The sequence below is a fragment of the Aspergillus homomorphus genome (genome assembly GCF_003184865.1).
Source record: "Aspergillus homomorphus CBS 101889 unplaced genomic scaffold BO97scaffold_11, whole genome shotgun sequence".
NCBI lineage: Eukaryota > Fungi > Ascomycota > Eurotiomycetes > Eurotiales > Aspergillaceae > Aspergillus > Aspergillus homomorphus.
The window spans coordinates 167,700-186,241 of record NW_020291897.1 but is presented as its reverse complement, the minus strand read 5'-3'; the positions used below and the strand labels follow the sequence as shown (position 1 = coordinate 186,241).

At 54.1% G+C, this 18,542-nt stretch overlaps 7 protein-coding genes across 7 annotated transcripts; 4 read left to right on the top strand and 3 right to left on the bottom strand.

The window, feature by feature from the left end:
* Positions 1-130: 130 nt before the first annotated feature.
* Positions 131-862, top strand: BO97DRAFT_423162 (uncharacterized protein; the record flags this gene model as incomplete). Its single annotated transcript, XM_025696859.1, has 4 exons — positions 131-156; positions 240-434; positions 526-540; positions 592-862. The coding sequence occupies 4 exons, from the start codon at positions 131-133 to the stop codon at positions 860-862; spliced, it is 507 nt and encodes a 168-aa protein (XP_025552938.1).
* A 273-nt stretch (positions 863-1,135) lies between these two features.
* BO97DRAFT_442101 (IQ calmodulin-binding motif protein) lies at positions 1,136-3,769 on the top strand. The gene is made up of 5 exons (XM_025698228.1): positions 1,136-1,761; positions 1,841-2,657; positions 2,708-2,839; positions 2,898-3,293; positions 3,356-3,769. The coding sequence occupies exons 1-5, from the start codon at positions 1,369-1,371 to the stop codon at positions 3,628-3,630; spliced, it is 2,013 nt and encodes a 670-aa protein (XP_025552937.1). The 5' UTR covers positions 1,136-1,368; the 3' UTR covers positions 3,631-3,769.
* A 490-nt stretch (positions 3,770-4,259) lies between these two features.
* On the bottom strand, positions 4,260-5,882 carry BO97DRAFT_423160 (alpha-ketoacid dehydrogenase kinase family protein; the record flags this gene model as incomplete). Its single annotated transcript, XM_025696858.1, has 2 exons — positions 4,260-5,604; positions 5,671-5,882. The coding sequence occupies 2 exons, from the start codon at positions 5,880-5,882 to the stop codon at positions 4,260-4,262; spliced, it is 1,557 nt and encodes a 518-aa protein (XP_025552936.1).
* Positions 5,883-6,224: 342 nt separating this feature from the next.
* Positions 6,225-7,132, bottom strand: BO97DRAFT_404584 (uncharacterized protein). The gene is made up of 4 exons (XM_025694991.1): positions 7,022-7,132; positions 6,909-6,949; positions 6,770-6,838; positions 6,225-6,674 (listed from the first exon to the last, which is right to left on the bottom strand). The coding sequence occupies exons 1-4, from the start codon at positions 7,034-7,036 to the stop codon at positions 6,584-6,586; spliced, it is 216 nt and encodes a 71-aa protein (XP_025552935.1). The 5' UTR covers positions 7,037-7,132; the 3' UTR covers positions 6,225-6,583.
* A 2,304-nt stretch (positions 7,133-9,436) lies between these two features.
* BO97DRAFT_387694 (urea carboxylase-associated family protein) lies at positions 9,437-10,629 on the bottom strand (the record flags this gene model as incomplete). Its single annotated transcript, XM_025693606.1, has 2 exons — positions 9,699-10,629; positions 9,437-9,636 (listed from the first exon to the last, which is right to left on the bottom strand). The coding sequence occupies exons 1-2, from the start codon at positions 10,435-10,437 to the stop codon at positions 9,437-9,439; spliced, it is 939 nt and encodes a 312-aa protein (XP_025552934.1). The 5' UTR covers positions 10,438-10,629.
* Positions 10,630-10,918: 289 nt separating this feature from the next.
* BO97DRAFT_442097 (GTPase BMS1) lies at positions 10,919-14,999 on the top strand. Its single transcript, XM_025698227.1, has 4 exons — positions 10,919-11,064; positions 11,175-11,245; positions 11,315-11,404; positions 11,471-14,999. Exons 1-4 carry the CDS (start codon positions 11,007-11,009, stop codon positions 14,798-14,800), a joined length of 3,549 nt encoding a protein of 1,182 aa, XP_025552933.1. The 5' UTR covers positions 10,919-11,006; the 3' UTR covers positions 14,801-14,999.
* Positions 15,000-16,326: 1,327 nt separating this feature from the next.
* On the top strand, positions 16,327-17,434 carry BO97DRAFT_341958 (uncharacterized protein; the record flags this gene model as incomplete). The annotated part of the gene is made up of 2 exons (XM_025691651.1): positions 16,327-16,386; positions 16,445-17,434. The coding sequence occupies 2 exons, from the start codon at positions 16,327-16,329 to the stop codon at positions 17,432-17,434; spliced, it is 1,050 nt and encodes a 349-aa protein (XP_025552932.1).
* Positions 17,435-18,542: the final 1,108 nt, after the last annotated feature.

Here is an 18,542-nt window from a genome sequence, read left to right as displayed (position 1 = left end):
TTCTGTCGGGGTAGGCTTGTTCTACGCAGACCACCCAGCTGAGTCACCGAAGGGTTTCACAGCCTCATCAAGAGCCTGGTGACTACGGTCCTGCCTTTCACAAACGGCACACTTGTCGCTGACCCAAGCCATGGGTCATGCCCAAACGTCCCTGAAGTGAGTACTAGTGACCAAGAACTACCTAGAATGGCGAAATGCGCATATCGATAACAGTCGCTAACGTTGTGCGCGATATACAGGCGATCCGATTGCACTATTACTAGCCAGGTTTCGCGCGACCTTTATGAAGAGGTGTGCAAGGCCTGGTTCGGGGCTTGCAAGACTCTCCCGCCTGGTGCCGTCTTGCATTACACCATTCATTCATTGGGCAAGACTGGTATCCAGGCTGGCAAAGACCGCGGAGAGAATAGCATGGGTCATGAGGACGTCGCCCGGTGCTGGATAGCCCCCTTCCACCCCTTCTCTTTCTGCCTTGCTTATCATATCAGGTCATAATGCTAATGTAATGTCGCAAAATCCCAACAGGGTAGGTTTCCGCCTGTGAGTGGCTTAAAGGCGGGAATGACGATGTCGCGGCCCAAGAGGCTGTAGATACCATGTCCGAAACGGTGCAGTCCTAGCGAAGGCCCAAGGAGTCCTCCTGGACTTCAAGTGTACGAGCTTCGCTGCCGCCTCGCAGAAGGTGCTGAGCAGCTACAGGACCGATAATTCTAAGCGGACGCAGGAGGTGGCAGCCAAGTACGGCCCGGAGGGCCTATTTCAGAAATTACAGAATGGTGGATTCCTTCTGCGTGACAATGTCTGGGTGCATATCTCGGACAGAAGCGAAGTGGGGAATTTTGACCGTCTAGTAGCCATGTGAAGCAATCGCCTTTTCATGCAATCTCACACCATCTTGTATTATTTTTCTAGATTTTCCGAGCGATGAGGAGCAGGAGAGGGAAGAGGAGCGAGAAATTGAAGGAGTTCGTTCAGTCAGCCCTATGCACGTTCTTTTCCGGAACCCGCTGTTTCCTGGAGCTTGTTTTCCTCGCCAAGCTCTGCGACTAGGGCCGATGACGTGGTGATTCTCCCTCAGCCCAACAAGGCTCACTTTTTCGTCATTCCAGCGTTATGACATTTCCTGTTGCATCAACCCATCTACCATGCAGAAAAGAACGGATGAATCACACGGCTATTTGCCAAACATAGCGGCTGCATTACCTGGCTAAATTACATCCCAGGAGGCACTTTAATCGGTCTTGGTCTACCATTCAAAACTGAACTATAGTAGCTGAGGCGCCGCATACTAGTAGGCATCACAATTCTTCTCAGACTTCCGACTCCCACTACGTCACAAATTCCCGGTTCTTCGGAGATTAAAAAATAATGGCGGCGCTTTTGCGACCGGACGAGGGGTTTTCATCCACATCCACATCCACTTTACCACTCTATATTAAACTATCCGGGGCCCTTTTCTCCATATGTTTGAGTTCCGCCGTTTTCTGGTTTGTCCGTCAACCGTCAAGTCCCAATCAATTTCGTACCACCATGCTACCGGACAGTGTCTACCGGCTCTGTCGTGAAGAGGAGACTGTCACCTCCGAGCTGCTGCGCGATCCATCCCAGTCCCCCCCAAAGGTCTTTCGCCGCCTTTATCACGACCACAAATCCAAACAGCATTCTGACTCGAAGGAGTCGGTGACAGATGCAGATGAATTGCAGAGGGTGGCTGAGTGCGGGAACTGGGGAAATTCCCGGCCCAGCGAGTTGTTCCTCAAGGTACTACTGACAGTTTGCATGACGGAAAATGAAACAGTTCGAGAAAGTGGGAAACGAGCGCTGACGATTGTGGCTCCAGATCTACCATGATGCTCTCTGTGCGCTCGACAAGAACCCGATGGCGGGCGTCGTCTCCCCGCCGTTGATGGGAAGCCATGGAGTGGTCCCCTTGACCATCATCGCTCCCTTGCCGGATCTGTGTCGACACATGGCGAATTGCATCGTCCGCGCCGAGAAGGAGGTCTTCCTGGCAACCAACTTCTGGATCCACTCCGACGCATCCACACTGATCACCAATGCGTTTCGCGAGCTCTCCAAGAGGGCCGGGGAGCGCGGGGAGAAGGTGATAGTGAAGATGGTGTACGATCGCGGTGACCCGCAGCAGCTGTTCGAGAATCATCTGCCGGTGCCGGAGAAGAAGTACAGCGGAGGGAAAGTGAAACTTCCCTCGTCTGAGGAGATCCCCAATATCGACCTGCAGGTCATCAATTACCACCGACCAGTCTTTGGCACCTTCCATGCCAAATTTATGGTCGTGGATCGTCGCCTGGCGCTGCTACAGAGCAGTAACGTGCAGGACAACGACAACCTGGAAATGATGATCCACGTCGAGGGGCCCATCGTCGACGGTCTGTACGATACGGCATTGATCTCGTGGGGCCGCCCCCTCGAGCCTACTCTCCCCATGCTCGCCTCGCCGGCCACGGGTGCTGCGATCCCCTGCCAGTCGACCGTGGAGCTGGACCATGCAGCACCGGCGCCCGGCCCCCTTCCTGAGCTCACCACACAAGAGTCCCATTATGATACGAATCTGAAGCATGAGGCGGAGCGTATGAACGGGCTACTCGAGCCCCGAGAGGGAGAAAACAAAACCGCAGCTGTAACCCGTCGTCTCAGTAGGTTTACCCCGCGCTGCTTTTGGCGCCTATCACTGACCACGATCCAGACACCACCATCCAGCCCAGCACAACAGGCGACGCTTCAGAACGGGACCAAGAACTCCAGATGCAGCCTTATATCGTTCTTCCGCCCCATGATCCTTTCCCGATGGCCGTAGTTAACCGTGAACCTTGGGGAGGTAAGTTTGGGCTCCATGCTATTAGCAATAGCTGTGCCGCTGACCAGACGAACAATAGCACCGAACCACACGAGCGTTCATACTCCCCAGAACAGCAGCTTCCTTGCCGCCATCAGCAACGCTCAGGAATCAATCTTCATCCAAACCCCAAATATGAACGCCGAGCCCATCGTGCAGGCCCTGCTGGAGGCCATCAAAACCCGCGGCGTAACAGTCACGGCATACTTATGCCTGGGCTACAACGACGCCGGCGAGCTCCTCCCTTTCCAGAATGGTACGAACGAGATGATCGCGCATCGGATGTACAAAGCGCTGGAGACGGATGAACTCCGCTCCCGCCTCCGAATCTACAACTACGTCGCGAAGGACCAGACGAAACCCATCCACAACAAATTCAAGCGCCGCAGCTGCCACATCAAGCTCATGATCATCGACGAGAAGGTGGCTATTCAAGGTTCGTTGCACATCTCCGCGCTCATTTAGGCCATGGTCGACTCACAAGATGCCATCCATCAGGTAACGGCAACCTCGACACCCAATCCTTCTACCACAGCCAAGAAGTCAACCTCCTCCTCGAATCTCCGATCGTCTGCCGGGCATGGCGGGAGGCTATCGACCGCAACCAGAACACGGCTCTCTACGGTGCTGTCAGCCCCGCAGACGGCTGCTGGCATGATCCCACCACCAACCAGATCCCGGAGGGGTCCATCGGCACCGATCCTGGTCGGTTCAGTTGGGCGAAGGGTGTGGTTGGCGCCGTGCAGCGAGTGCGCGGTGCCGGAGGGTTTTAGATCCCGTTTGAGTGGTGGTAGCTTACGTTACGATCCTTTTTTCTTGTTATATATATTGAACTTCTAATCTTGGGAGTTCAGCTGTGTTGTATATATCTGATTTTTGAGATGTTGGTAGTATAATTGACGTGGACAGTAGATGCTGCACTTGTGTATGAGATTCTTCCGAAGTCTCATAAAGGTTCCAAGTTGGGCTTGTCTTTCCTTCTCTTACATGGTTGCATCAAACCTGGATTTCAGCTAGGCCGGCTGCCCCTCGAGGATTGGACCCTGTGTCTGAGGCTCACCGTACTACCTATTCAGCCCTGAGACCGTAAGGTATACACCGTGACCTCTACTAGATTCGTGGACGCAACGCCGAGTCTCCAGAAACAGGAACCAGAAAAGGTCCAAATAGTGCTATAAGCATTATCTTAGGCCAAGGACGGAGACTCGAAACGAAACCGACGGCAGCCTCCAAGACAGATTGAGCCCAGTCCAGTGCCCGGCCCCAAGCAAATAGCACTACCTCCAACTTAGCTCTCCCTAAACCCCCGATGCGCAGGAACCATCAAACCAACCAACCTCCATTTGAAGTGGCATTATAACCCCTTCACCCCTTCTGCCCCAAAGCATACCTCCAAAAAAAATCACTTAACATTCCCAACCCCCTGCAACGTCAAATACACATCCGTCCCCCACCCCCAGAGACTCTGGATCGCAATACTACCCCCAAAATACTCCGCATACGCGCGACTCAACGGCAATCCGTACCCCAACCCAGCAATACTGCTGAGATGCCCGCCGCCGCCGCCACTGGACGCGATGGTGTTCAGCGCCTCCATGCCCTCGGTTTCGGAGCCGCCGTTATCGTACTCCGAGAAGGTCGTGAAGCTGTAGGACCAGATGTTGGGCAGCACTTCGGGCGGGATGCCGCCGCCGCGGTCGCGGATGCGGATCGTGATGCATTGCGCGGCTGGGGTGGTGGGCCAGAATTTCAGGGACTCGTTGGCGTCGGCGGTGCCGGCTACTGTGTTGGTGTGATCCGTGTCCATGTGGATGCCGATGTCGGTGTCGGTGTTGGAGGGTGGGGGGCGGTGGTTTTGGTCTTGTTGGTTTGGCCAGTTCTTGTTGTTGGTTGTGCTGGTGATAGGATTGGTCTGGGGGAAATGGTCGTGATTATGGTGGTGGTGGTGATGGTCGTGGTGGGAGGTGGGCACGTCTGGCGCAGCGGCGATGGTGACCTCGATGGGCTCGTGGCCGTTTCCGGACTCGACGGTCGCGCGGAAAGCATTCTTCAGCAGCTCCGTGAGGATGTATTCGACGTGCACGGGGACGTGCGCGAACGAGGCGTCCGGCTGTCCGCCGATCACCAGCCGCGGCCGCACGCCGTACTTCAGCTCGCAGATCTCGCCGACGAAGTCCTCGCATAGCTTGACGATGCGCGCGGGCTGTAGCGCCGTGTCGATTACCCCGATGTAGTTGGACGGCGGGGCGTTCTTGCCTCCTCCTCCTGCTGCTGCGGCTGCTGGCTGGTGTTTGTCATTTCCCGGGCTGGTGTTGTCGCGGACCGGCTGAGAGGCGAAATGTAGTGCCAGGTGTTGCTCGGCGATGAGGCGCGTGCCGATGCGCGCGCGGAGGTGCGTGTCTAGGAAGCGCGTGACTTCGGCAGGGTCGATGTAGCGTCTGCATTCGAGGAAGCCGCGCGCGAGGATCGGGATCGTGTTGGTGTGCGTGTGCACGAGGTCGGCGAGCACTTCGGCAAACTGGTTCTCCTCTTCGAGGGTGGTGACCTGTCGCTGTTGGTACGGGAGGAGCGTTGATAAGGAGTGTAGGTAATTGTTGTAGATCTGCGTGACATGGGGGTTCGACACAACGATGAATGGGAGGTTGCGGAGGGCTTCGATCCGTGATGCGAGTCGTGCTGGGAGTAGGGATAGCGTGAAGTTGGCCGAGGCAAGCAGGGTATCTTTTGATAGCGGCGGTCTTCCGTGCCTGCAAGCAGCATGGTTAGTGAGCGATTTCACAGCGATTGTGTATTACAAGAGGTGAAGAGCTCACTTGAGCAGGTCTGCCAGAGTCAAGGGTCGTCGACGGCTGGCTGCAAGACGGGCGACTTCATCGTTAGCCCCATAAGCGAAGGGGTGTTGTGATGTGGAGACGGGTCGGTGAAATGACGGCCGCAAAGAGCATGTCTTAGGGAGGGAGCGTAAGCTTGTAGAGTAGAGTCTGGCACCCGCAGACAACGTCCGCAAAGCCCGTGATAATGCCATCTCGGATTCTAGCCATCCTTCGACATCAACTCGCGGAGGTTATCAATGACCTCACTGCCGCCTGGCCAAGGGAGTGAGATCCGATTCTGCCGGAAGGCGGTAAGAGCCTCCGAATCAAACCGAGGGACATCGGCGGGGGGCCCGAGACTCGCCAGTTGCCAGAGGGAGATGGTTAAGTGTACGTCCCTTTTAGGAGGTGCTCCATCGCAGCTGAGCCAGCTACCCTTACTCCGCAAGTAACCGACAACAGTCTCTTATCTCCCCGACTGTTGCAAAAAGCACTGCTTATCACTGTCACTGCAAAGCTACTACAAGTTACAATCCTGTTTCTCCTGGTCACGCGCCCTGAGTGAAGTCACCCGGTGCATCCATCGCCCTGACGCTCGTGTTAAGAGCGGGCCAGACATCGGGTAGATCCGAATGACAAATGGAGATACTATATAATAGATACACAAAGATGAGAATAGGTAAAACAGATGTATGTTACCATTGACTATAAAACAGACACAAGAGGCAAATATCACGCTCAGTCCAGAGTCACCGCACAGCGGAACCGGTCCTCACGCCGACGATGCTGGTCTCCTGCTATACAGTAACTAAGATGATTCGTAACTCGTACATGACTCGCGACCGTCAAGTATTCCCCCTCCATGTTTCTCGTTTGTGTTCATGAGTCCAGGGAAGGAATAGCGTGGGACTCTCTAGGATTGAGTGCGCACCTCACCGTCCTCTTCGACGTGCAGGTGCTCGTTGAAGTCGAGAGCGGCAACGTTACCCTCCGGGTACTCGACACTAGGCACTAGTTAGCCAGTCTGATTCTTGGGTATTGGAAGTGCGGTTGGTGGTGGAATGTTTTCGGTAGGCAGTGGGGAGGGTGGCTGCCTTACGTGAAACCCTTGATGAGAGTGTACTCGTGCTTGATGGTACCGCCCTTCTCGGTGGCCTGCTGCTTGGCCCTGGTGAGAAAAACAAGATGTGTCAGTCTTCTTTGATGGGTGAACCAGCGATAGGGACGGATTAACTCACTTATCCAACTCCTCGGGAGGAGAGTCCTTCTTCAGGGTGACCTGAAACAATGGTTAGTATCCGGAGGGGGATCAGCGAAGGGTAGAATGGGGCTGGAGTGGGGCGCAACGAACGTTGTAGAGAGGCATTCTGGTTGCGGTGTGATGAAAGGCAGAGAGCCGTAGAGATCTGGTGACGAGAATGATGGCTGAAAAGGTGCGAAAGTGTGTGTGTATATGTGCGTGGATTGTGGAATGTGGTTGTAGGAGAAGGGAAGAGGTTGCCCGGGGGTGGGACGAGCGAAGGATTTATACTCTTGAGTGCTCCTGTTGCGTTGGGCCAAAAAGGCAACCTTTCTGCGGGGGTGAGTCGCCCGCACGGCTGATAAGGAGTGGTGGTTACAGCCACAATCTACTCATTCTACTGGTGGCTGTCTCAAAGATCAATTTTCAATCTTTCCCTTTCTTACCACTTGCGCCAGGATTGACCAGATATGTGTCACTTGGCTGACTTTGAATTGCCAAGGGTTATTTATTCTGACCATAGACAGAGCGGCGTAAAGTCACATCTCAATAAGACGGCTGTTTATCCCCCACCGCCAGCCATGACGCATGTGCGATGACGCTATTTGAGAGGGGTGTCACGTGGAGGCCTGGTTGATTGCCCCTCGTTTCTTCTTCTTCTTGTCTTGTCCCGATTGGGTTCGTTTGCGATGATCAACAATCTTATTCGGCTGTCATGCACGGTGACGATGAGGACGCCGGGCCGACAGAGAAACTTGTTCCAACAGAGAATTTGGACTGTCATTGTCTGAAATATAATCAATACGTCTGGCAGAAGACTATTGCCTCATCAGATATTACTCGCTATTCGTGATCTTTTTACATTTATATTCAAAAATGCTCAGTCGGGTACGTGCTCCACCACTGGGCTCCAGGGCACAGCCTCATATACCCTTCAGAAACCCAACCTCAATTACCCTTTCAGCCTCAAGCCTCAAGGATGCAATCTTAGCCCTGGTGTTGTCCCGTCTCCATAGGAATATCCACAACGCTATCCCACGGAACCAGTTGGTGCCTTTCTTGACCCTCATTTGTTCCTTGCCGGTGATATAAAGTATATTATGCGCACATGCTTGATCAAGCTTATTCAATGGGTCGGCATATCGGGCGATGCTGCTAGTCTGCCCTCGCGATGAGTGATATTCATCTGATGCCATGATTGTTAGTCCACCGCCTATAGTCTCTCAAATGGAAGGACGTACATAGCGACTTAGTAGTGAGTATGTGCTGAAAGTAACCCCCTCGCCATCGTTGTCAGCATGGAGTAACGTTGAAGATGTATTTGACAGTCACCATCAAAGTCAAGGACCAAATGATGATGGAGAGAACGCCGATAAGATCGTCTCGAGCAGGTGGTGCACTGAACGTCGACGAGTAGACGTAAAGAGGGCTGGTTCCGATGTCGCCATAAATCACACCGATGGACTGATACGCAAGCCATAGAAGCATCTTGCCTTTGAACACCTGGTCGAGTCAGCTCTAACTGGCCTCAATACCCTAAAGGGCATCAACAATACCTGCTTCTGCTTATAATCGCCAGGTTTGCGAAGACCGGGGTCGCCATCCTCTTCCTCGGCCGTACTCAGTCTCTTCTTAGACTGGTTCAGACAACTGTACCAGGGACAAACATTGCAGATTGAATCGTCTGGCTCTTGAGACTCGTAAGATTTGTCGCCTGCAGAAGGCACTTTCTCAACCTCGATATCTGAGTCCATATCGGTAAAGTGGGATCTTGGCAGCACGGAACCCGCTCGAGAATGTTAGAGATCAGAGAACATTCGCAAAAGCTCATTCAGCCGATGTTCGAAAGCCAGCTTCGAGGTAGTTGCACTAGCTGAAAATCGAACACGGTCGAGCTTATGGCAGGGCTCCTGATATTTGTATCATGTAAGCCTCATCGTCGGCTGGCTTAACGAACCTATGGTCCCAGGCTATCTCGTCGCGCGGGCAGATCTGTCGCGATGCCATATTTCTACCAACTGCAATTACTCAAGTTTTTGTATTCTTATCTTCGAAGCTCTTATCGAAGATATAAAGAGAAGATAAGGAGGTTAGTCGAACGAGCTCGCATGTACGAGGCTTTTTTTCATGACCAGCGACTGTCTCGACACTCCCGGTGGAGGATTTGTTGACACCAATGGCAGTTTCCCCCCGCGCGATAAGCCGAACAAGCATCCTAGCACATGAAGTCAAGCACCTCACCCTACTCGGTAGGCAAGCCCAGGGTCAAAGTAGAATTGTGCAGGGATATCGATAAGAATGAACCGTGTCTGAGGAATAGATCATTTACGTGGGTTGGACTTTCCGTCCTGGCCACATCTGCTCAACAGTCACTTGGCAACTCTCGGGCTATCCCATATCGGATGTATTCTGCACCATGGGTTCATAACAGTATATATTAGTTTTTCTATGATATATGTGAGAAGTGCAAAAGTCACACTCTAAACATACAGGGCAATAATCTATGTTGCGAGATTTTCTCCCCAATCACAGCCCAACATACCCGGTTCCGTCATCCTCTCTCTGTGGCATCTTCATGCCATGTGCACCCAGATATTTCGGACACTGGGGTGGTTTCCATCCATCCAACGCAGTGGAATCAGCCATTCTGTACACTTCCACCCCGAGAGGACGAGTGGTGGCTCCCATATCCGCCTTCTCCTCCCAGCCCCATTCCGACAAGTCACCTATAGGCCGCATTAGCAGTGAACAAATCCCAATTCTCGTTCCCTTCAAGACTGTCACTTACCCCCCGGACACGCCGAAAGCGCGCACAGAACATCAACCTCCGCGAAGAACTCAAAGTACTCTCCCGGCTTGGCGGGCGAGGTCTCCATGAAATATTTGCCGTCCTCATCCAGCCCCGTCACCTGGAACACGTTGAGCACATCATGAACATCGAGCTCATTCAGTCCATACGGCACCACCGCGCGAGTGAGGTTCGAATGACAGTGGAAGTCGAAGCTCTCCCCGCCCATCACGAGGTTGACGTAGGGATCGCAGCGGGTGCCCAGGAGGTCGTGGACGCGTCCGCCAAACTGCGTTGTTCCGAAGCCCTTCCCTTCCTTCTTCTTGCCATCTTCGTCCAGGACCTCATGGAGCTGTCCGCCAGCAAGGGAGTCGCCGGTAATTGACACCAGAGGACGCAGGTACGGCAGGTTGGACCAGAGACGGTCGCCGACGGACACGTGCGAGGCGTGGATCTGACGGGTACGTGCGGCCCACAGACGCTCACGAGGGTTGTTTGCGTTCCAGATGTTCAGGTCACCCACTTGGGGTCCCTTTGGTGTGGTGAGACGACAGATGTGGCCGGCCGGGACGACCCAGGCTTGGCCGGAGCATGGCCGGATCGTGAACGATGACTCCAGGACGCGCTGGGAAGGGTCGGCTGCTGTCTCGGAGATGGATCTATAAACTTGCGAAATTGCATAAACCCCTGAATCTGGGGGAGCCGTGTATGCGGGTGGAGGCCGACGAGCAGAAGCCATTTTCTGTTTTCCTCGTTCTGGGGATTTACTTGAGTCTGTACTATAGTTCTGGAAGATGGAAGTAAAGTCTCAGGAGTGGAAAATAGTGATAGTAGAGGGCAACTTCGCAAAAGAAGACCGGTGCCTTTTATCCATGGCTCCTTGGACTACTCCTCGCCGATAATCGCATTTCTCCCATCATATTCGACCCCGTACTACCCCGCTCATATCTCACGGTCGTGACCCCATCTGGTTATGGCGACGACCGCCTGGCAAGAACCGGGCCGATATGGCGGGGGTTCAACCCTTATCGGATCTTGCCCCGGGCCGTCCGATAAGAACGATAATCAATTAGTCACTACTTTGCTGGCCTGATGGATGCCTGGCTCAATGGCCCAGGGCGGGAAAGATCCCGGCCCCGGAGAAAAGCTTTCTCCGGCAAAAGAAAATGGGAATAATAATTTTGGGGCCAAGCTTCTAGACATTCGGAGCAGTCTGCAGATTTGCGCTCAACCTTGCTGTTACAGTCTCAAAGCAAGCGGGGAAAGGATTTATTTTAGAGGTCTCCGGGACCTCTTACTTTTCCCACAATGGAGCAACAATCACACAGGGCGCATCGGCCCGCGAAGGAGAAGAAAAAGTATGATGGTATGTATGGATCTCTGCGCATGGCCGAGATGAAGTTATCGGCTTCCTCAATATTGCTTCGACGCTATCGTGGCGACCAATGTACTAACGAGACTGTTTGCTGGCTGCAGGTCCTAATCCGAAAGCTTTTGCTTTCTCGAATCCTGGAAAGTTGAACAAGGCCGGCGCAAGATCGCACGATGTATGCGCTACCACCCTCCGCAACGATACGAGTTTTGACGTCGCCACTAACCTGCTACCCACTACTTAGATCAAAGAGAAAAGACTCCATGTGCCCCTCGTTGATCGCCTGCCCGAGGAGGCGCCTCCTCTCATCGTCGCCGTCGTCGGACCGCCTGGAGTAAGTGTCATGTTGGGATCTGAGGCATGAACCAAGAAAGGTCTGACTAACTTGGGTTTTAACTAGGTGGGCAAAACGACTCTCATCAAGTCCCTGATTCGCCGATACACAAAACAAACTCTCAGCACACCGAAAGGCCCGTTGACCGTGGTGACCTCCAAGAAACGCCGTCTTACATTCCTCGAATCCCCCTCCGACTCCCTCGCCAGCATGATCGATGTCGCCAAGATCGCCGATATTGTGCTGTTGATGATTGACGGGAACTACGGATTCGAGATGGAGACGATGGAGTTCTTGAACGTCCTTGGCTCCCACGGTATGCCCGGAAACGTTTTCGGTATCCTCACCCATCTCGATCTCTTCAAGAAGCAGAGCACGCTGCAGGCCGCCAAGAAGCGCCTCAAGCACCGTTTCTGGAGCGAACTCTACAACGGCGCCAAACTGTTCTACTTGTCCGGAGTCGTCAACGGTCGCTATCCTGATCGCGAGGTTCACAATCTTTCCCGCTTCCTGTCCGTCATGAAAAACCCCAGACCCCTCGTATGGCGTAACTCCCACCCGTACGCCCTCGCAGATCGGTTCTTGGATATCACGCCACCCACCCAGATTGAGGAAGACCCGAAGTGCGACAGAACGATAGCCCTTTACGGTTACCTGCGTGGTACCAATTTTTCGGCCCAGGGTGCGCGTGTACATGTCCCAGGTGTTGGCGATTTGACGGTCTCCGGTATCGAGTCCCTGCCGGACCCGTGCCCGACCCCGTTCATTGAGCAGCAAACAGCAAAAGCTACTGGAAAGTCGAACAGGCGCCGATTAGGAGACAAGCAGAAACTGCTTTTCGCGCCCATGTCTGATGTTGGTGGTGTTTTGGTGGACAAGGATGCCGTTTACATTGATGTCAAGACCTCGAATTTTGAGCGAAATGAAGACGAGTCCGATGATGAAGAGCGCGGCCTTGGCGAGCAACTGGTTGTTGGCCTGCAGGGTGAGCGCAAGCTTCTCGGTGAGGCTGACGGCGGTGTCCGCCTCTTCCGCGGTGGCGAAGCCATTGCAAAAGCAGATGACGAGGATGGTGCTGCTGGAAGAAAACACAAGCGTCACGCTCGATTCCTGGAGGGTGAAAACAACAATGCCGATGTGGCCGGCGAAGAAGATGAAGGTTTCGAGAGCGCAGAGAATGAGGATGAAGCCGAGGATATTGATGAGGATGACCTGGACGAAGACCTCAGCGAGGATGAGGAGATTGATGCCTCTGCACCCGCAGATTTCGAAGCCAGCTTCAAGGAGAGGCAAAACGGCAACGTTCGCCAGACCGAAGGTGATCTAGAATTCGCCGACAGCGACTCTGATCTCGGCTCTATCTCGTCGGTGGAGGATCAGATTCTCGAAAGCGATGAGGATGAGGACTCTGACGATGAGGGTAACGGCCGATGGAAAGAGAACATGCTTGCCAATGCGAAGGCACTCCACTCGAAGCGCCCGGCATTCCGCATCACTGATTTGTCTCGTATGCTGTATGACGATTCTATTGCGCCCGAGGATGTGATGCCACGATGGAGTGGTCGTGACGAGAACGAGGACGACGAGGACGAGGAGCAGGAAGCAGGCGATGAAGAGGAAGACACCTTCTTCAAGAAGACGAATGCTGAGCAGAAGGAGGAGGAGGAGTACCGTCACGTCCCGGAGTTTGACTACACCAAGCTGGAAGAAAAGTGGCAGGATGAAGAACTTATTGAATCTCTAAGGAGCAGGTTCGTCACAGCCAAGTTGTCCGGAGGGGACGATGACGACGATTCGGATGTTGACGATGCGTTCGAATCGGACGACGAAGGAGATGGTGAATTTGAAGACCTGGAGACGGGAGAAGCCTTCAACGGTCTTTCTGACGACGAAGAGGGTGGCGAGGATGACAACAAGAAAGAAGAGGGCCCCGTGGATCTGGACGCTGAGCGTGAACGCAATGCGAAGAAGAAGGAAGAGCTGCGACTTCGTTTCGAGGAAGAGGACCGCGAAGGATTTGCAAACTCCAAGGACAATTCACGAAAGGACGGCGGAGGTGATGAGGAGTTCGGGGAGGACGAGTGGTACGACATGCAGAAGGCCAAGCTACAGAAGCAGCTCGACATCAACCGCGCCGAGTTCGATATGCTCGACCCGGCGTCGCGAGCCAGAGCTGAAGGCTTCAAGGCCGGAACATACGCACGTATCGTTCTCGAGAAGGTGCCCTGCGAGTTCGCTACGAAGTTCAACCCCCGTTATCCGGTGATCGTCGGTGGACTTGCACCTACCGAGGACCGATTCGGCTACGTCCAGGTCCGCATCAAGAGACACCGTTGGCACAAGAAGATCCTCAAGAGCGGTGACCCTCTCATCTTCTCCCTCGGTTGGCGTCGCTTCCAGTCGCTGCCTATCTACAGCACCTCCGACAGTCGGACGCGTAACCGCATGCTCAAGTACACTCCGGAACACATGCACTGCTCCGGTACCTTCTACGGGCCCCTCGTGGCGCCCAACACCGGTTTCTGCTGTCTCCAATCCTTCTCCAACAAGGCGCCCGGGTTCCGCATCGCCGCCACTGGTGTGGTGTTGAACGTCGACGAGCACACGGAGATCGTCAAGAAGCTCAAGCTGACTGGTGTTCCGTACAAGATCTTCAAGAACACGGCCTTCATCAAGGACATGTTCAACTCGTCCCTGGAGATTGCCAAGTTCGAAGGCGCCTCGATCCGTACGGTATCCGGCATCCGTGGTCAGATCAAGCGCGCACTGAGCAAGCCGGAAGGATACTTCCGTGCCACCTTCGAGGACAAGATCCTCATGAGTGACATCGTCTTCCTGCGTGCCTGGTATCCGATCAAGCCGCACCGCTTCTACAACCCGGTCACCAACTTGCTGGATCTGGCCGAAGAGGGTGCGGCCGACAGTGGCTGGCAGGGCATGCGTCTCACCGGTGAAGTCCGTCGGGAGAAGGGCATCCCTACTCCCCTCGAAAAGAACTCGGCGTACCACAAGATCGAGCGTCCCGAGCGTCACTTCAATCCTCTTCGGGTGCCCCGGCAGCTAGCCACCGATCTCCCCTTCAAGTCCCAGATCACCAAGATGAAGCACAACAAGGACAAGACCTACATGCAGAAACGGGCTGTGGTCCTTGGCGGCGAGGAGAAGAAGGCGCGTGACCTCATGCAGAAGCTCAACACCATGCGCAACGAGAAGCAGGCCAAGCGTGCGGCGAAGCAAGAGGAGCGTCGCAAGGTCTACCGCGCCAAGGTGGCTGAAAATCTGGAGAAGAAGGCCGAGCGGGAAAAGAGAGAGCGCGACGACTACTGGCGTCGCGAAGGTAAGAAGCGGAAGAACCAAGACGGAGAAGGCGGTGGAGGAGGCAAGAAGCGCAGGTGAAGCACCTAGGTGGGTGTTTGTCCTATCATCTTGCTTCTGGGGTCATATACAGGTTTTTTGTCTCAAAAAAAGTTATTCTGTGAATAATGTCCAAGTGTATCTATGTGCACGCTGCATGGGATGGAAGGCGTTGAATTTGTTGATTGGACTCTATTTCTTCTTGACATGTTGAACATATATCATTGTTACTTGTTCTTTGGTTGATGCTTGCTCTATACCAGGAAGAAATAGATTGACTTGGATGTCTTTTGGATCATGACGTTTTCCTATTGTTTATTGTTGTTGTAGTGGATCCTGCCTGGATGGTGTATGCCTGATTCTGCAGGCCACAACATCCATTATCACCACGTGACCGCGCCGCGAACGCGTCGTCCTCCGACTCGTCGCCTGGCGACGGCGGAGTTCGAGTCCCCACGACAGGGAATCTCGTTGTTTCCCATGGACAAGCTTGATAGATTGTTGGCCTGTCAGTCAATTGATCTACTTAGCAGGCCGGGAATTTCATCTTATGGCCTTCCTTCACTTCACTTCCCTCGTCTCGTCCTCCCTCCGCCACTCGACCTGGCGTTCGGATTGAGGCTCGCGTGGAGAGGAGCGAGACTGCGTCTTGCCGCATAGCCTGTCTCACTTTGCGTCCGAAGATTCCACAGCAGTTCCCTCCTTGCATCATCTGCACCCTGCAGACGAACCCGTACATCCCTCCACTGTGAGTACGTCCCGTGGTGGACACTTATCATTCCAGTGTGGATATTGGGTCGGCAGCAAACATTCCCGCGCCAGATTATCCGGACATCGATCTGGACGACGGCGCCGACATAGATCGTTTCATGCGGTGGGCCACTTCAGCGGACTGCTGTACTTCTTAAACTCCGGGAATTCGCCGTCATTTGGGGCTGGGAGGGCTTGGTGGGTCGTCTGCCCGCCGTGTGCTTTGGAAAGTAAATCGCCTTTTCGTCCATACCAAACAAGAAACCCCAATCGCGAGTTCCTCTAGTTTCGCTCGCTTATAGTCCGGTCCCAAGATGAGCGGATCGCCTCGCTTGGACAGGCGCCAACACGTGCGCACCACACAATCTCCGTCGCGCCCGATTGACTCTCGGCATGATGCAAGGGGTGTGCTACACGAGAGTTCTTTAGGTTTCAGTAAAGCTGCCAATCATCCAGAATCGCAAAGGAATACCTTGCGGGGACCGTCATCGCCGGAGCGATCCTCCATGTTGGTACGATCTTCATCGGAGTTGACGCCGGAATTCCCCTTGTATAATGACAGCCACCGTTCATCATTCGCTTCCAATGCGCCCGCTTCACAAGGGAAGTCATCAAGCGGATCGCAGCATTCGAAGACATCCAGTTTGTTTCAAACTGAGTCTGGAGGTAGACAGATGAGCATAGAAGAAGCGATCGCCGGGCAGCAGGCCACTCCCAGACCATTATCAGCATCACGCAGTCCTTCTGGCAAGGGCTCGGCGGGGAAGGAGCGTGTGGCCGGGGTTCCTGCGGAGCTCTCGCAAACGGCGGAAAGAGGTATGGGGAGACTCCGGTCCAAAAGCATCGGGTCACTCTCACGCGAAAGCCGAATCGCAGCGGTAATTTGCCTCTTTTGTTCCCATTGATCCACCCCCCACAGTGCTGATATGAGCCCAGTTGTCGGTGCACCTGCGCACTCGCCTTGCGTATGCGGCCGCGAAGATCGAAAAGAGCCGACAAATACAGAAGGCCCAGGATCTCCCGCCGACGGCCCGCATCGACTATCTGCTGCGATCAGGGCACCTTCCTTACCCCGGTCAGACCGATGCCCAACATGCAGTAAGAGTAAGTTCGCCTGCCAGTACGACAATGTCATCGCCGGACATGCATACAACGGCCGGGTACAATCATCCGAGCGGCTCTGCACGTTTGTCTCCAGCGGCGTGGTCAGAAGCTGCATCCCCCCACATGGTACCATCGAGACACCACCACCACCACCACCACCACCATCATCAATCTCTTATGGATCGGTCCACGCGGCCTAGACTCGCCCCGCCTGTAGATATCATCCCGATGGGGGGAAGCAGTCACACTCGACGTCGACGTCCGAACCCAAACGAGTTCATCCACCGACCCTTTTCGCACCGCAGACATCATTCACACCAGGAGCTCGATCTGTCTCAATCAAATAGTACACACTCCGAAAGAATCCTAGTACCAGGGACCCCTCCGCTTCATGCATCCAACTCAGCCAGTTCCGCGCGCTACGGCGGGCTGGGCAGCGAACAGGGCCACTCCCGAAATAGCACAATGGAGCAAGACGCGATCGAGACGCTGCTTTTCATGTCCAGCCCCGGGCACACGGGGTACCACTCGAACTCGCAACACTCCCAGCGACCCCAGAACGTCCCTCGCAGCAGCAACGGGTCGCAGGAATCGAGTCTGCGGGTGCCATGGGGCCAGCCCTCACATCGCGGCAGTACCCAGGGTCAGTCTGCCGAGGAACTTACCGGGTTAGAAGCCCAAGCCGGGGACGAAATCGACCGATTGCTGGACCAGATGGACAGCGACAGCGAGGGTGACGGTGAGATGGACAGGGTCTCCGGCCGGTCACGGCAGGGGGGGAGTTCCGCGGAGCCCAGCCGATCTCACAAATCTCAGCATTAGTGTCCATTCACTTTGGTCGTGCGTCTTGGGAATGTGGCGGTTGAGCTTGGGTTCTAGATCGGCTCGTGCAGAATCATGCATAGACGCAGGTAGTCTTGTATAGATATTCCCGGCTAATTGGGAGGAGTTTCGATCATTTTCTTGAATAGAAACAAGCACTGCCGAACCGGCTCCTGCGGAAATTGAGACTAGTTTCCAGTCCCTTTCAAGTATGGACTAATGATCTACTAAGCCATCAGAGTCTCTAACTAAACACACCAACTCGTCGGTATGCACACCAGGAGCCTCTAGCATTGTGTGCGCATCTATCATAGGAATTATATGGAAAAGCCAACAAATAAACACACCCCTCACATATCGTACCGACTCTCCCCGATCTCATAAGCAACGGGGCCTGGGGCATCAGGCAGCTCCGTGTCCGCCAGCCCACCTCAATCTTATATAAATTAGAATTAAGTGCTCCGGGGGAGAAACCTCCGGACCCCCCTTTCTTTTCATCTTCCCAGACCACCTCAATCTTTAATGAACTGGGCCATCAGGTATTCCGGGGGAGAACCCCCGGGCCCCCCTTTCTTTCAGCTTCCCAGACCACCTCAGCCCTAACCCCTATACCTTCCCTCCACCAATACCGACACAAACCCCAATCAACAATCAATCACATAGGCCATTGCAGAGACGCGGCTTGATTCATCATGAACAGGATCCAGACCCACTTTCACTTTCTGCAGAAAGTGGTCGAGACGGCTTGCACAGTGCTCCAGTGGTCAATGCAAAAGATAGAGCAAACAGGCAATCCGCCTGCTCTTTATACCTGTTGTCACCTAGTAAATCCAATAGATGACAAAAGTATGTCTGTCTGCCATGTCTTAGAATCGAAGCAGACTCGAAATAGACGGGGTACATCTTTGCGAATTCCCAATCTATTAATCATACACCTCCCCGATCATCTAGTATCAGGTTTCTCTCATGGATGTCCATGTGGCACATCACGTGTGGTTGGAAACGGCCCCCGAAACGCTCGTCGTCTCTGACCGCCCAACAAGTAACTAGCTAATGGTAGTCAAGCAGCCTGGGAGGTGCCAGATGCTTACAGAAAGCACTCAGTTAC

What these genes read in the sequence shown, in the direction of transcription:
- BO97DRAFT_442101 (XM_025698228.1), top strand. Translation starts at nt 1,369, where the DNA reads ATGGCGGCGCTTTTGCGACCGGACGAGGGGTTTTCATCCACATCCACA. An exon ending in AGCTGTAACCCGTCGTCTCA is followed by an intron (nt 2,658 to 2,707) that starts GTAGGTTTACCC and finishes ACCACGATCCAG; the next exon opens with ACACCACCATCCAGCCCAGC. An exon ending in CGAGAAGGTGGCTATTCAAG is followed by an intron (nt 3,294 to 3,355) that starts GTTCGTTGCACA and finishes GCCATCCATCAG; the next exon opens with GTAACGGCAACCTCGACACC.
- BO97DRAFT_404584 (XM_025694991.1), bottom strand. An exon ending in CCTCCCGAGGAGTTGGATAA is followed by an intron (nt 6,839 to 6,908) that starts GTGAGTTAATCC and finishes TTTTCTCACCAG; the next exon opens with GGCCAAGCAGCAGGCCACCG. An exon ending in ACTCTCATCAAGGGTTTCAC is followed by an intron (nt 6,675 to 6,769) that starts GTAAGGCAGCCA and finishes ACTAGTGCCTAG; the next exon opens with TGTCGAGTACCCGGAGGGTA.
- BO97DRAFT_442097 (XM_025698227.1), top strand. Translation starts at nt 11,007, where the DNA reads ATGGAGCAACAATCACACAGGGCGCATCGGCCCGCGAAGGAGAAGAAA. An exon ending in GGAGAAGAAAAAGTATGATG is followed by an intron (nt 11,065 to 11,174) that starts GTATGTATGGAT and finishes TGCTGGCTGCAG; the next exon opens with GTCCTAATCCGAAAGCTTTT. An exon ending in CCGGCGCAAGATCGCACGAT is followed by an intron (nt 11,246 to 11,314) that starts GTATGCGCTACC and finishes CCCACTACTTAG; the next exon opens with ATCAAAGAGAAAAGACTCCA.